Below are 12,237 nucleotides of genomic sequence, written 5' to 3' on the forward strand. Positions count from 1 at the left end.
TGGATTGACCTGTAGCAGTAGCTCTGTAGTAGCTACTGGAGCAAGTAGTGGGCTAGTGGACATATATTGTGTTTTCTGGTGAATTTAGTTTGCCCTAAGTGGAAGTATGCATAGGTAGTGGAAGGTAGCAGTGTGAGGGGAAGTAATCATAAGATTGGTGTGATGTGCTCTTGGGATGTGGCCTTGGAATTAGAGGAGGGAAATTGGTGGGGAAGATGGATGACTGGCAGACTTATTTTAAAGGAGTAGTTATAGAAGCTTTCTTGCAGAAATTTGGGAAATATTAATGCAACTAGAGGAATGATAGGAATAAATGAGAGCTGTAAGCCCATGTGTGCTTATATTCCACTTAGTCTGTACATTTTTTCACAAGATAAATTTGGTCTTGATCACAGAGATGATCTAATAACTGATGTTCATTTACTTGGTTGTTAACGGAAAGGAATTGATAATTGTCTGTTATTTGAGTAAGTGGTTAGCAGTATTCTTTTTGTTAACTTGTTTGTTTCGTTTTCAGTTTTTTTTATATGTTGGCCTTAAGTTTCTATTTATAAAATGTAGGTTATTCTTGAACCCCTTTTCTTTCACAAGGTAGTGTAAATGCCTGTTTAGTACCTTAGTATCCTTAGAAGAAAAGCATGGTTTAAAATTTTTCCTGCTCATAATGTTTAAAATTCTATTTTTCAAAATATTTTATTATGGAAAAATTGAAACATAGACAAACGGAGGCATAATACTATAATGAATTTCATGAACCCACACAGCTTCAACAGTTGTCAATTCATAGTATCATGCCATCTATACTCGCACACATTTCTACCCCTCCCATGTTATTTTGAGCAAATCTCAGACACGTATCTTTTTATCTGTAATAAGTAATAAGTATTTTAAAGGAAGACATAGTAAATTAAAAGTATGTATTGGCTTGAGGTTTCCATGTACTTTAATAATGAACCAGAAGACAAGTAAAAATAAAACATAAAAGTTGATATCATAACTTTAGTTAAGCTTTTTTATCCTTTTAGAAAATAAAGCATTAGTGCACAGTATGAGTCTGATACTAGGATATAGGTCATAGGTCTTCAAAAGGAAGGGTAAAAATGTTTCTGTCTGTAAAGGTGCTTATATTTTTTTTCTTATCTGATAATTCTTAGGGAAGGACATACATAATAGCTTTTTCAAAAAATTTTATCTATTTTGCATTTCTTTTTGACCTTTTTTCCTGATTTTACAAACAAAAATATAAACAAGTACAAAGAAGAAAGTAAAATTATCTATAATCCTGTTTTCAGAGTTACCCTCAACATTCCAGAGTATATGCACTTATATATTTTGCTGTCATATATTTTTTAGGCCTTACTGAGTATAGATAAAATAGAAACAAGTTTTTGCTTATTTCTTTTATAGATACTGTGGATAGTAGGGAAGAAAAGCCTGCTGCTTCTGATTCTTCTGGGAAACAGTCTACTCAGGTTATGGCAGCAAGTATGTCAGCTTTTGATCCTTTAAAAAACCAAGATGAAATCAATAAAAATGTCATGTCAGCATTTGGCTTAACAGATGATCAGGTTTCAGGTAAGTTAGTGCCTTCCTCCCATCCTTTATTCCCCCTCTCCTTCCTTCCCTTTCCTTCTTTAATGGAAGATAACTTGGATATGGTGAAGTGCTCAGATCTTAAGAGTTCAGTTCAATAAATATTTACATATGTATATACCCTATGTAAAATACCAACAAGATCAAGATGTAGGTGATTTCCAGCATCCTGGAAAGCTTTCTCATGCCCTCTCCCAGGCAATAGAACTGTCCTCTTTAAAGAATAACCTCTGTTGGTTCAGGTAAATTTTATCAGAAGTAGAATTCAGAAGGTTTATTTTTTTAAAAATCTGAATCATTTATAATCTTATTTCAGATGTATTGCTGGATTTAGATTATATTTGATATCTTATTCTTTCTTTTGATCTTAAATTAAGGCAATTTAAATGAAGATTTCTGGTTTAATTTAGTGTAGAAACTGCTTTTATTTGAATGTTTTTAACCTTAAAACAGCATCTATACTGTGCTTTCTTTTTATATTTTGGGCATCATTTCTTCAACATTTTTTCTGCTTTCCCTCTTTTGGGATTCCAGTTACATGTACACTGGGGAGCCTGATTGTCCCACAGCTGTCTGAGGTTCATTTTTCTTCACTCTTTTTTCTCTCTGTTCTTCGGATTGGATGATTCCTGTTGATCACTCTTCACGTTCACTGATTTTTTTCTACCATTTCCAATCTGCTGTTAAACCTTTCTAGTGAATTTTACCTCTCAGTTATTGTGCTTTCAGCTCTAGAATTTCCGTTTGGTTCTTTTTATAGTGTTAGTTTTTTCTGTTAAGATTCCTTACCTTTTCATTCATGAAGATTGTATTTCCCTTCAATTTATTGAAGGTATTTTTATTTAATTCTTTAAAATTATTTATAAAGCTGCTTTGAAATGTTGGCTACATCCAGCATCTGGGCCTGTTTGGAGTCCGTTTCTTCTGCTCTTTCCCTCAGGGAAAACTGAGTATGGGTCACATATTCCTGTTTCTTTGCACATCTGACAGTTTTTGATTGAAAACTGGACATTGTGGTTAATATGTTCTAATAACTTGGTATTCTTCAGTCTAATGCTCTCCCAGCTGAGCTATTTCAGCAAAGACTTGGGATTCTTTTAGGTTCTTGTGAGGATTTTTTGTTACTGCTGCTCTAGTATTTACTCAAATTACTCCTTCTTCTTCCTCCTGGATTATAGCAGCTGACAGCTCTGCTAAGTCCTTTCAGCTCTAGGTGTGCTGCTTTTTCTTCTGCGCCCTCTTGGTGTCATCCTCTCCCCTCCTACCCCCATGGTCAGCTGGGGGTTTGGGACTGAGCTTATACTCATATTTTAGGTCTCATTCCTTCAGTGACTCTCTTACTCAAGGGCTTTTCCCCTCAAATTTCTGGCTGCTTGACCAACCATGAAGTTAACACTGGTTTTCTGTGGTTGGAGCTGCAGAGGTTGGGGTTTGCAGTTCTCACCTGTTGTAAATTCCATTGGGGGTAAACTCTTTCTTGGTGTCTGCTGACATTTGGATGACCTCCAGTCATTTCAAATAGTTGTTTTCTTCTATTTTGTCCAGGTTTTTAAGTTATTTGTGGGAGGTTTTACCTGATCAGTTTACTTTGCCATTATCAGTAACTGGAAAGATAGAAAAAGAAAATTAGTACAAAAAATCCTTTGAGACTTTTATGGGATTATTTATTAAAGAGAATTGTGTGACATTCTGAAAAAGAGAGGCGAATACTTGTACATGATGTATGTTCTTGGCAAAGGAAGACATCACATAAGTGGTCCATCTGAAAAACACATTTTTAGAGCAACTGAAATATGAGTTAATATTACAACTTCTTAATATTTAAGACTTCAAGATATGCCAGATAGAGGGAGTAAATAGTTATATATGAGGTCAGGCTTAAAATTTTTGATTAGAATATAGTATAGACCAGACTAATATGATTACTGTGATTCATATTATATTTGAAGACCATTTTTCTGGTAGCTTTGTATGTTGAATTGAAGTAGGAAAAACTGTACACATAGAAAATGCCAGGATACTTTGTAAAGTTACTCAGGTTATGATGTGAAAAACTTGGCTACAGTAGTGAATGTGTACATGGAGGGATGAACTATTATGTTAGGAAGAGCAACATTAACTAATAGCTTATGTACAAGGAAGAAAAGAGGAGTCGAAGTAATATTTTTCTAGGATAATAACATAGTGTCTTTGTGTTATCTGTGTTATCCTTCTTAGGAGGGACGTGTGTATGTATTTATTTGTCTGCATGTTGATAAATATCAGTGAAATGCTGGTACGCAGGAGCGACTGTCCATTTTACTCTGGCAGTCATCAGTTTCTCTTGCATTACCACTACCATTATCCTAGTTCAGGTTCTCATCAATATCTGGACTATCAGCTTCCAACTATGTGCCTCTAATACAGTGCTAAGTTCTGGATATACCAGTGCAAAGGATAGAGGTTTGGCCCTCAGGGAAATTAGTCTGCTAGTAATAGCAAGTACTTATGAGGAGCTTTCTAAGTGGTATTCACTTTTGTAAGCTCTTGCTATATAATCATTTTTTAATCTTCATTTTTAATATATTTTATATTAAATATATTAATATGTTTAAATAATGTTTTAATATATTTCTTCTTTTAATATTTTTTGTTGAGGTATAGTTGATGGTACAATATTATATAAAGTTTTAGGTGTACAACATAGTGATTCACAATTTTTAAAGGTTATACTCCATTTATAGTTATTATAAAATATTGGCTATATTCTCTGTGTTGTATAATATATCCTTGTAGTTTACTTATTTTATATATAGTATTGATAGTTTGTACCTCTTAATCCCCTACACTTCTTGCCCCTCCCCCATAACCACTTTTATAAGTATTTGCTTTCAGTTCTTATTAACTCAATCCTTACAGTAACCTTATGAAGTAGGAATTAGTATTTCTTTTGTACAGATGAGGAAACTGAGGCACAGAAAGAGATCAAGTAACATGCCCAAAGTTACACAGCTACTAAGTGGCAGCATTGGGATTTGAACCTAGGCAGTCTGGCTCCAAAAATTGTGCTTTTAACCATTCTTCTATATTGCCCAAACAACAAGAACTTAAAGAAGTAAACATATCTGTAATCTACAGTTATCTTCAGAATGTCTTTTTTGCCTGTTACAGTATTGGAGCTGTAGCAAATTCTCTCCATTTACTCCTTTGTTCATTATTTTAGAAGAATTTTGAGTGGTTCCATGTGTAAGAGAGCTAGGCCTTGTGAGGCAGATGGAAGGAATCAGAAAGGGACCTGGCCAAAAGAGCTCCAAGTCTAAGAGGGGAGATGAGGCCTCTTCAGAAATACAAAGTAGAAGTTGGTAAGGGTCTTAATAAAAGTATACTCCATAGAAGCTCGCAAGTGGAGAAAAGTACTTATGGGTGAAGAAGCCTTACTAGAAGTGTGGAGTTACAACTGAGTTTTAAGGAATGTTTATTTAGATATGTGAAAATGGGACAGTGAAGGGAACAGTGATTAATGAAATGGAGGCAGAAAAAGTATTAGATCTATTGGGGGAATAGGGAATAGGTTAGTTTAACTGAAGGGGGCATGTGAGAAGAGGAATTGTGAGAAATGTTTGGACCCTTGAATACCAAGCTAGAGGCTTGAACTTGATTTATGGGCAGTGGAGGCCCATTGAAGAATGAAATGAGGGCTTCCCTGGTGGCACAGTGGTTAAGAATTCACCTGCCAATTTAGGGGACACGGGTTCGAGCCCTGGTCCAGGAAGATCCCACATGCCGCGGAGCAACTAAATCCGCGCCCCACCACTACTGAGCCTGCACTCTAGAGCCTGCGAGCCACAACTACTGAAGCCCACTCGCCACAACTACTAAAGCCCACTCGCCACAACTACTGAAGCCCACACACCTAGAGCCCATACTCCGCAACAAGAGAAGCCACCGCAATGAGAAGCCTGCGCAACGCAACGAAGAGTAGCCCCCGCTCGCCGCCACTAGAGAAAGCCGGCACGCAGCAACAAAGACCTGACGCAGCCAAAAATAAATAAATAAATTTATTTTTTAAAAAAAAGAATGAAATGATACTTTTGGTTGATCTAAAAATAGATTACATAAAGTGGTGGATATTGGTATCGCAGAGGTGAGTTTTGGTTTTTGCAGGGGGAGTTTAGGACTCAGGAATGTAGCACTCCACACTTCATAGGGAAGGATTTCCAGTTGTAGCTTTGGATTCTTGAGAGCTTAGAGCAAAGGAAAAAAGTATATACATCAATATATAAGGCTGCATTTGGGTTGTGCTTATTCTATAGTGCTTTTATTTTTAGTCTCTTAACCAAACTTATTATTGAGCTTGTTGGGGACAGGTCTTGTATTAGAAACTGAGCTGACTTTTCATGACCACCCAGGGCCACCCAGTGCTCCTGCCGAAGACCGTTCAGGAACTCCCGACAGCATTGCTTCCTCCTCCTCTGCAGCTCACCCACCAGGAGTTCAGCCACAGCAGCCACCATATACAGGAGCTCAGACTCAAGCAGGTCAGAGTGAAGGTAAAATAGAGCTTAGAGCACATGTGCGGAAAGGTACATGTGCAGAAACGTTTATTACAGCATTGTTGGTAACGGTGAAAAGCTTACATGTGCATTCGCGCTATGAACACGGTTGTAAAAATTTTTGATGTACTGACATAGTATACTTTTGGGTTAAAAAAACCAAATAGAACAATGTCAGGTATGCTTCTGATTATTGAAAAGGAAAAAAACCTAAAAATGTTGAAAGCATAATATTTAGGTACTATTTTATTCCCTTCTCCCTTCCCCTCTTGCAACTGTGTATTATTTTTGTAATTTAAAAAATAGAGGTAAAGCATAACATTAGTTAAGTAGTTTTTTTGAGAGATAAATAGCCGTTTATATTTTGGTGCAGTTAGCAATATGTTTTTCGTGGAAAAAGCAATGTATTTTAAATCAAACTTTTCTTCTCTAAATGATGTGTTCTCGGATGAGCAGTTTAATCTCTCTGGGTTTTTATATTCTCCCACTGTAAATTGTGAAAATTGGACTAAATCAGTGGTTTTAAAAGAGGGTCTTTAGTCCTGAATGAAATAGAACTTAAAAGCTCAGTATTTAAAGCAAGTAAGGGGTCACTGCCATTGCTGAAGGGGATTGAGGGGCCGCAAGCTCAGGACAGCAGACACTGAGGTGCCTCATTGAAACCCTTGGAGCGCTGCAGAACGTGGCCTCGGGGTTACTCATCTAGGGTTCCTTCTAGACGTTAAAATGTTATTTCATTGAATTGCCCATGCTTGTTAGGCCCTTTAAAGCCCTATGTTTCACTTTAAAACAATCACCAGGTGGTGCTCTATTTGCGTAAAGGGGCCAGGTGGTGTGACAGGATGTATTTTCAGCACGAGAAGCAAGTGACTGAGTTTATTAATCACATTAAAACAAACAAATAAACCCTCCAAAACGGTCTAAAATGAACCGAGCACTTTTGTAATAGATTTCTAATTATTCTGTGGTGGTACTTTTAGGTTTGTCCCATTGGATGAATGATAGTGATAGAGAGTAGCAGGTGGCATTTTGCTGATAAATGAGTGGTTTGGGAGGAATTTCTTACTGCTAAAGCCTCTTCTCAACCAACTTTAGTCATAGTCTTTCCTTTGTACCAAGATGCAACTGCCAGAACTGGAATAAGCTAGAATTGAGGCAGATGTGTCTGAAACAGGGAGGAAGAAGCAGAGTTTGGATATGATGGGAGTTTAATGCTATATCAGATGAACTAACATCTCTTTAAAAAAAAAAAAATCCCATTTTAAGCCGTGTATACTGTTGTAGGATGACAGTTGGAAGGGTAATTGTACCAAATAATGTTTGCTGTTCACTTATAAAGGAATGGGATTTAAGGCTCTGCTAACAATATCTCAAATTATTCTATCAGGGGTTTGTTTTAATGGAAAATTTCTTTCCAAATAGGTAAAACTTTAATAATATAAAAGGATATACAGTGGAAATTAGAAAATGCTGTTTCCCACTTCTGACCCCCAGCAACCAAGTTCCCTTTTCTAGAGGCATCAGGTTGACACCATTTGGTGTGAATTGAATTTCTTTAGGGTGGCATTAATTGTATTCCTTCCTAAAGCCGTTACTTTTTAGTGTACATTAAAACGTAATATACATTGTAATGAAAAATTTGTACAGTTATTAATGTGACATCAGTCAATAGATTAGCATTGTGGAGGTGAATCTCTAGATCAGTGCTGTCTAAAAGAAATACCATGGAAGCTACATGTAATTTAAAATTTTCTATTAGCCACATTAAAAAAGTTTTTTAATGGTAAAATTAACTTCCATTATACATTTTATTTAATCCAGTATATCCAGTGTATCAACATGTAATCATTATTAAAAAGTTACTAATGTTCTGCATTCTGGTTTTCATACTGTATATTGGAAATCTGGGGTGTGACGTCAATTTGAAACACTTCAAAACACATACAGCATATCACAGTTAAGACTGGCCACATTTCAGGTGTTTATTAGTGGTCATATGTGGCTAGTGCCTATTGTATTGGATAGCACAGCTCTAGATTAATGTATCAGTCATTTACAGATTCCCAAGATGAATTACAGGCTACTTTAATGAATACTTTTTGACTTATGATATATAATGAGTCCCTGGCATCACCAGTTAGTTAGATCAACTGCTGGTTATAATTTCAGCAGAATAATCAACATAAAAATCTACTACTAATAATTAATAATAGCAATTTCTTAGAATAGAATATGAAATAATAATCTAAAATAAGTAATTCTGAGTTATTATTTAAATTCCATAAAAGGGACCTTGGATTTGTAAATTTTTTCCCCAAGGATTTTAGTCTTAATATATTGTTCAGTTAAAAGGATCAACAAAATGTTAAGCTTCATGAAAAGAAACAGAATGGACAATATTACCTTTTTCACCTAAGGCAGGTGCCTCTGTTACTGGAAAGCTATGTGCACTAGAGTAGTTGGCAAAAACATAATAAAAAAGTGGCAAGGATACAGAAAAGAGCACTAAAAGTCATCAAAGGCTAGGAAGTATTGCTGTTTGACAAGCTAAAAAGGTGACAAGGATGTAATTGAAATCTGTAAAATCATATGCCAATAAAATGGATAAGCTGAGTAGACTTTTAAAGTAGCTTTTATTATGTAAATTTTGAAACATGCAAAAGTAGAGATAGAATAATCAATTCTTCATGTTTCTGTCATGTGGCTTCAACACTTACTAATATTTTAGCATTCTTTTTTCATCTGTCTTGCCCCCTCCACTCCCCTCTTTTCACTCAATTATTTTAGTATGCATGTCTAAATCATAGTCTTTTCTTTTTAATATAATCACCATATCATTATTATACATAATATTGTGATTCTTTTTTTTAAAACTTTACTGAGTATGGTTGATTTACAATGTTGTGTTAATTTCTGCTGTACAGCAGAGTGACTCAGTTATGTGTATATATATTCTTTTTCATATTCTTTTCCATGTGGTTTAAGTGATTAAGTGATTCTTAATGTCAACACATTATATTTGAATCTCTGTAGTTGTCTCATAGTTACTTTATTACAGTTGGGGGCTTGTTCAAGTTAGGAGTCTAACAAGGTTCACATTTTCCATTTGATTGTGTGTCTTAAGTCTTTTTTTTTTTAAATAGCTGTCAACCCTACATGTTTCTAAAGTCAAAACTATGTATGTTAATTAACTATTGCTATGTTAACAATTTACGCCAAAACATAGATGCTTAAAACAACAAACAGTTATTATCTCACAGTTTCAGAGTTGGGGATCTGGGAGACCCTTAGCTTGGTGGTTTTTGCTCAGGTCTCTCATGAGCTTACAGTCATCTGAAGCTTAACCTGCACTGAAGGATTCACTTCGAAGATGACTCCCTCACATGGTTGTTGGCAGGAGGCTTCATTTCCTCACCACATGGATCTCATAGGCTGCTTGGGTGACCTCATGACAGGCAGCTTCCACCAGAGTGAATGATCAAGACAGTAATAGGAGATGGCTGTCTTTCACGACGTGTCCTCGGAAATGTCATTGTCATTTCTGCAATATTCTAATGATATAGAGGTCAGCTCTATTCAGTGTGAGGGGACTACACGAGAGAGTGAATACTCATGTGTTTATTGCTTGGTCTTTGCTAATTTTTGTATTGTGGAGTTAATCTTTCTAATTTCTAAAAATATAAAGGATACCAACCCCTTATCATATGCTATACATGTGCAGGAGTCATTGAGGGTCATCATAGAGGCTGGCTACCAATCTGTGTCACAAAGTGTAGTCCTAGAAGCCTCACCATTACTCTTTGCTTCATCCTATTCTCTTTCTCCCTAGGTAATATGTTTTATTGCTTCTACTTTTTTCTACCATTGATTCTTTCTGAAAATACAATACACAAAACGTAGCTTATATATTTTTTTCCCTCATATCATAGCTTACTCTAAACTCTGTTGGCACCTTGCTTTTTCGCTTAATATATCCTGTAGCTCTCTCCTTCTTCAAGTATGTCAAGTTGTTCTTCCTTGTTTACAACTGAACACAGACTTCTTAATTTTCAGAATACTGTGACAGAGAGTGAGAGTCCTGTTTTGGACTTGAATGAAGTGTATTTAAAATAAGTAAAAGAAATACTTTGTAGAGATAGTATTTAACCACAGGGTCGGCATTTTCACAATGAGTTCGAAGCAGATTAAGAAAAAAGTAGAGCGTGCACTTGCTTTAAGAATTGTTGTACCCTGTCATTTTTTTATTGAGGAAAATGATTAGGCTTTTTTGAGTGGGAGTTCCTTAGGCTCATTGGCAGCAGTCTACTACATGGAGCTTTAATCTCAGACTTCTCGATGATACCGAAGTTAATGTTTATATTAAATGAGATAACATGTACAAAACTCCTTTTAAGCTAACGCTCTAGAGTTATGCCTGGGTTCTGGTGATGGTTCTTACTAGCTGTGATGTATTGACTCCAGGTAAGTTGCTTAATCTTTCTGTACTGAAAAAAGGATTGCTAATGAGGTTGATTTTTTTCCCCCTATGTATTCATTGTGTGTTCTTTGCTCATTTTTGTATTGTAGAGTTAATTCTTCTGATTTCTAGGAATTAGAACCCACTGTCAAATGCTATGCATATTCCTCCCCTTTGATTATATTTCTGTACCAGATTCTGGTCACTTCCGTTCTAAAATTTAGTTATGAAATACGATCTAGGATTAAGGCAGTATCTTCTAAAAGGTGGTTAACTTCTGTACTACCTTTTGTGCTATCGATAAATCTTGAACCATTAAGAAAGCATTTAAGAAACTTTTTGTCAGTTTTTGGTTGTATTTGTGAAGAGGATTAATAGCTTAAAAATAGTTAAGCAAATTTTATTTCTATCATTAAAAGCATACCACTGCTTGCTAGGAAATAATCCGGCTATCAATAAGGGCATAGCTCATTTAGTGCTGCAGTACGTAGGGCTGGGCACCCAGTCCAGTTGCGTGGGTTCTATCCTGGGATCGCAGCCTGTGAGCACTAGCTGCCTCCTGCATCTCAGTTTGAATGGCACTAGATAATGCATTGACTTTTTTTTAGTCATTGTCTTTTTCCGCCAAAAGTATGCTATTTACCTGTTGTCTTTTGATTAACAGCAGGTAGTTTGAGTATTTTTTAAAGATTCAGCAACATAAAGTTGTTTTAAAGATTTAAATACTAGCTAGATTTTTTAAAAATTTAAATTCTAGCTAGATATTACAGTGCAAGTTTTATTGCTCTCTAGGAATTAAATCTAGCTAAATCCACCATTAGAACAACTGTGAAGTAGTAGAGATGATAAAGACGTGAACCAGTAAATTCTTACGTGTTTGGAAATCACAGGAGCTGTTAATGGTATTTGCCCCTTTCCTCAAATTTTTATTTATTGATTTTTACGGAACATTAGTAGTACATATCTGTGGGCAGTTGGGTTTGAAAACCTTAGTTTTTCTGGAATTTCTGAAGTAACCGCTCGTGTTATTTGCTGCCGATGAGAGTTCTCTGCAGTTATTCCACAGCAGAGTGGCCACACTTGTTAAATTGTTCATTCTTCTCTCCTTCATAGACAGTTAAAGGGGAACAAACACATTCTTGTGTCTTGGTTCTCAGTGTGTTTGTGTGTGTGAATGGGGAGAGAATTAAATGTGCTTTGAAAGCGTTTCTCTTCTGCCGCGTTAAACCTGCCTCTTTGCCTCGTCTTGTCTCCTTTAGGTCAGATGTACCAGCAGTACCCGCAGCAGGCTGGCTATGGCACTCAGCCACAGGCGCCCCCCCAGCCAACGCAGCAGTACGGTATTCAGTATGCAGGTGAGCGGGTGTCCAGAGGGAGCTGTCTCTGTACTCAAGAAACTTTAATTCTTGCCTCCTAATTCCTTGATTTGTTATAGTAGGTATTAAGTATTTATTTGGGGGGGGGAAATAACACTTGTTTTATTTATTTTTAAATATTTTGCATAAAAATTTTTACTGTAAATCACCATTTCAGTTTTCCAGTGGGCAAGTAAAACTTACAGTCATAGTAGATGATTCAGTAATAACCTGTAGTATAAAAAAGTTTTTAATACAAAGTTACCTCCTACTGATGCGATGACTTACCTGCTGGGTGATG

At 36.0% G+C, this 12,237-nt stretch overlaps 1 protein-coding gene across 3 annotated transcripts in view; it reads left to right on the top strand.

Moving 5' to 3' along the window:
• The window catches only part of TFG (trafficking from ER to golgi regulator), a 37,039-nt gene that overhangs the window by 20,741 nt on the left and 4,061 nt on the right, over window positions 1-12,237 (top strand). For 2 of the 3 annotated variants that reach the window (XM_061194075.1, XM_061194076.1), the window contains exons 5-7: window positions 1,408-1,575; window positions 5,982-6,122; window positions 11,841-11,936. In XM_061194075.1, the coding sequence (XP_061050058.1) occupies window positions 1,408-1,575; window positions 5,982-6,122; window positions 11,841-11,936 (405 nt within the window). The remainder of the gene's footprint in view (window positions 1-1,407; window positions 1,576-5,981; window positions 6,123-11,840; window positions 11,937-12,237) is intronic. The other variant, XM_061194077.1, reaches the window with a different exon arrangement.

This window comes from Eubalaena glacialis, chromosome 6 (genome assembly GCF_028564815.1).
Source record: "Eubalaena glacialis isolate mEubGla1 chromosome 6, mEubGla1.1.hap2.+ XY, whole genome shotgun sequence".
In the NCBI taxonomy this organism is placed as follows: Eukaryota; Metazoa; Chordata; class Mammalia; order Artiodactyla; family Balaenidae; genus Eubalaena; species Eubalaena glacialis.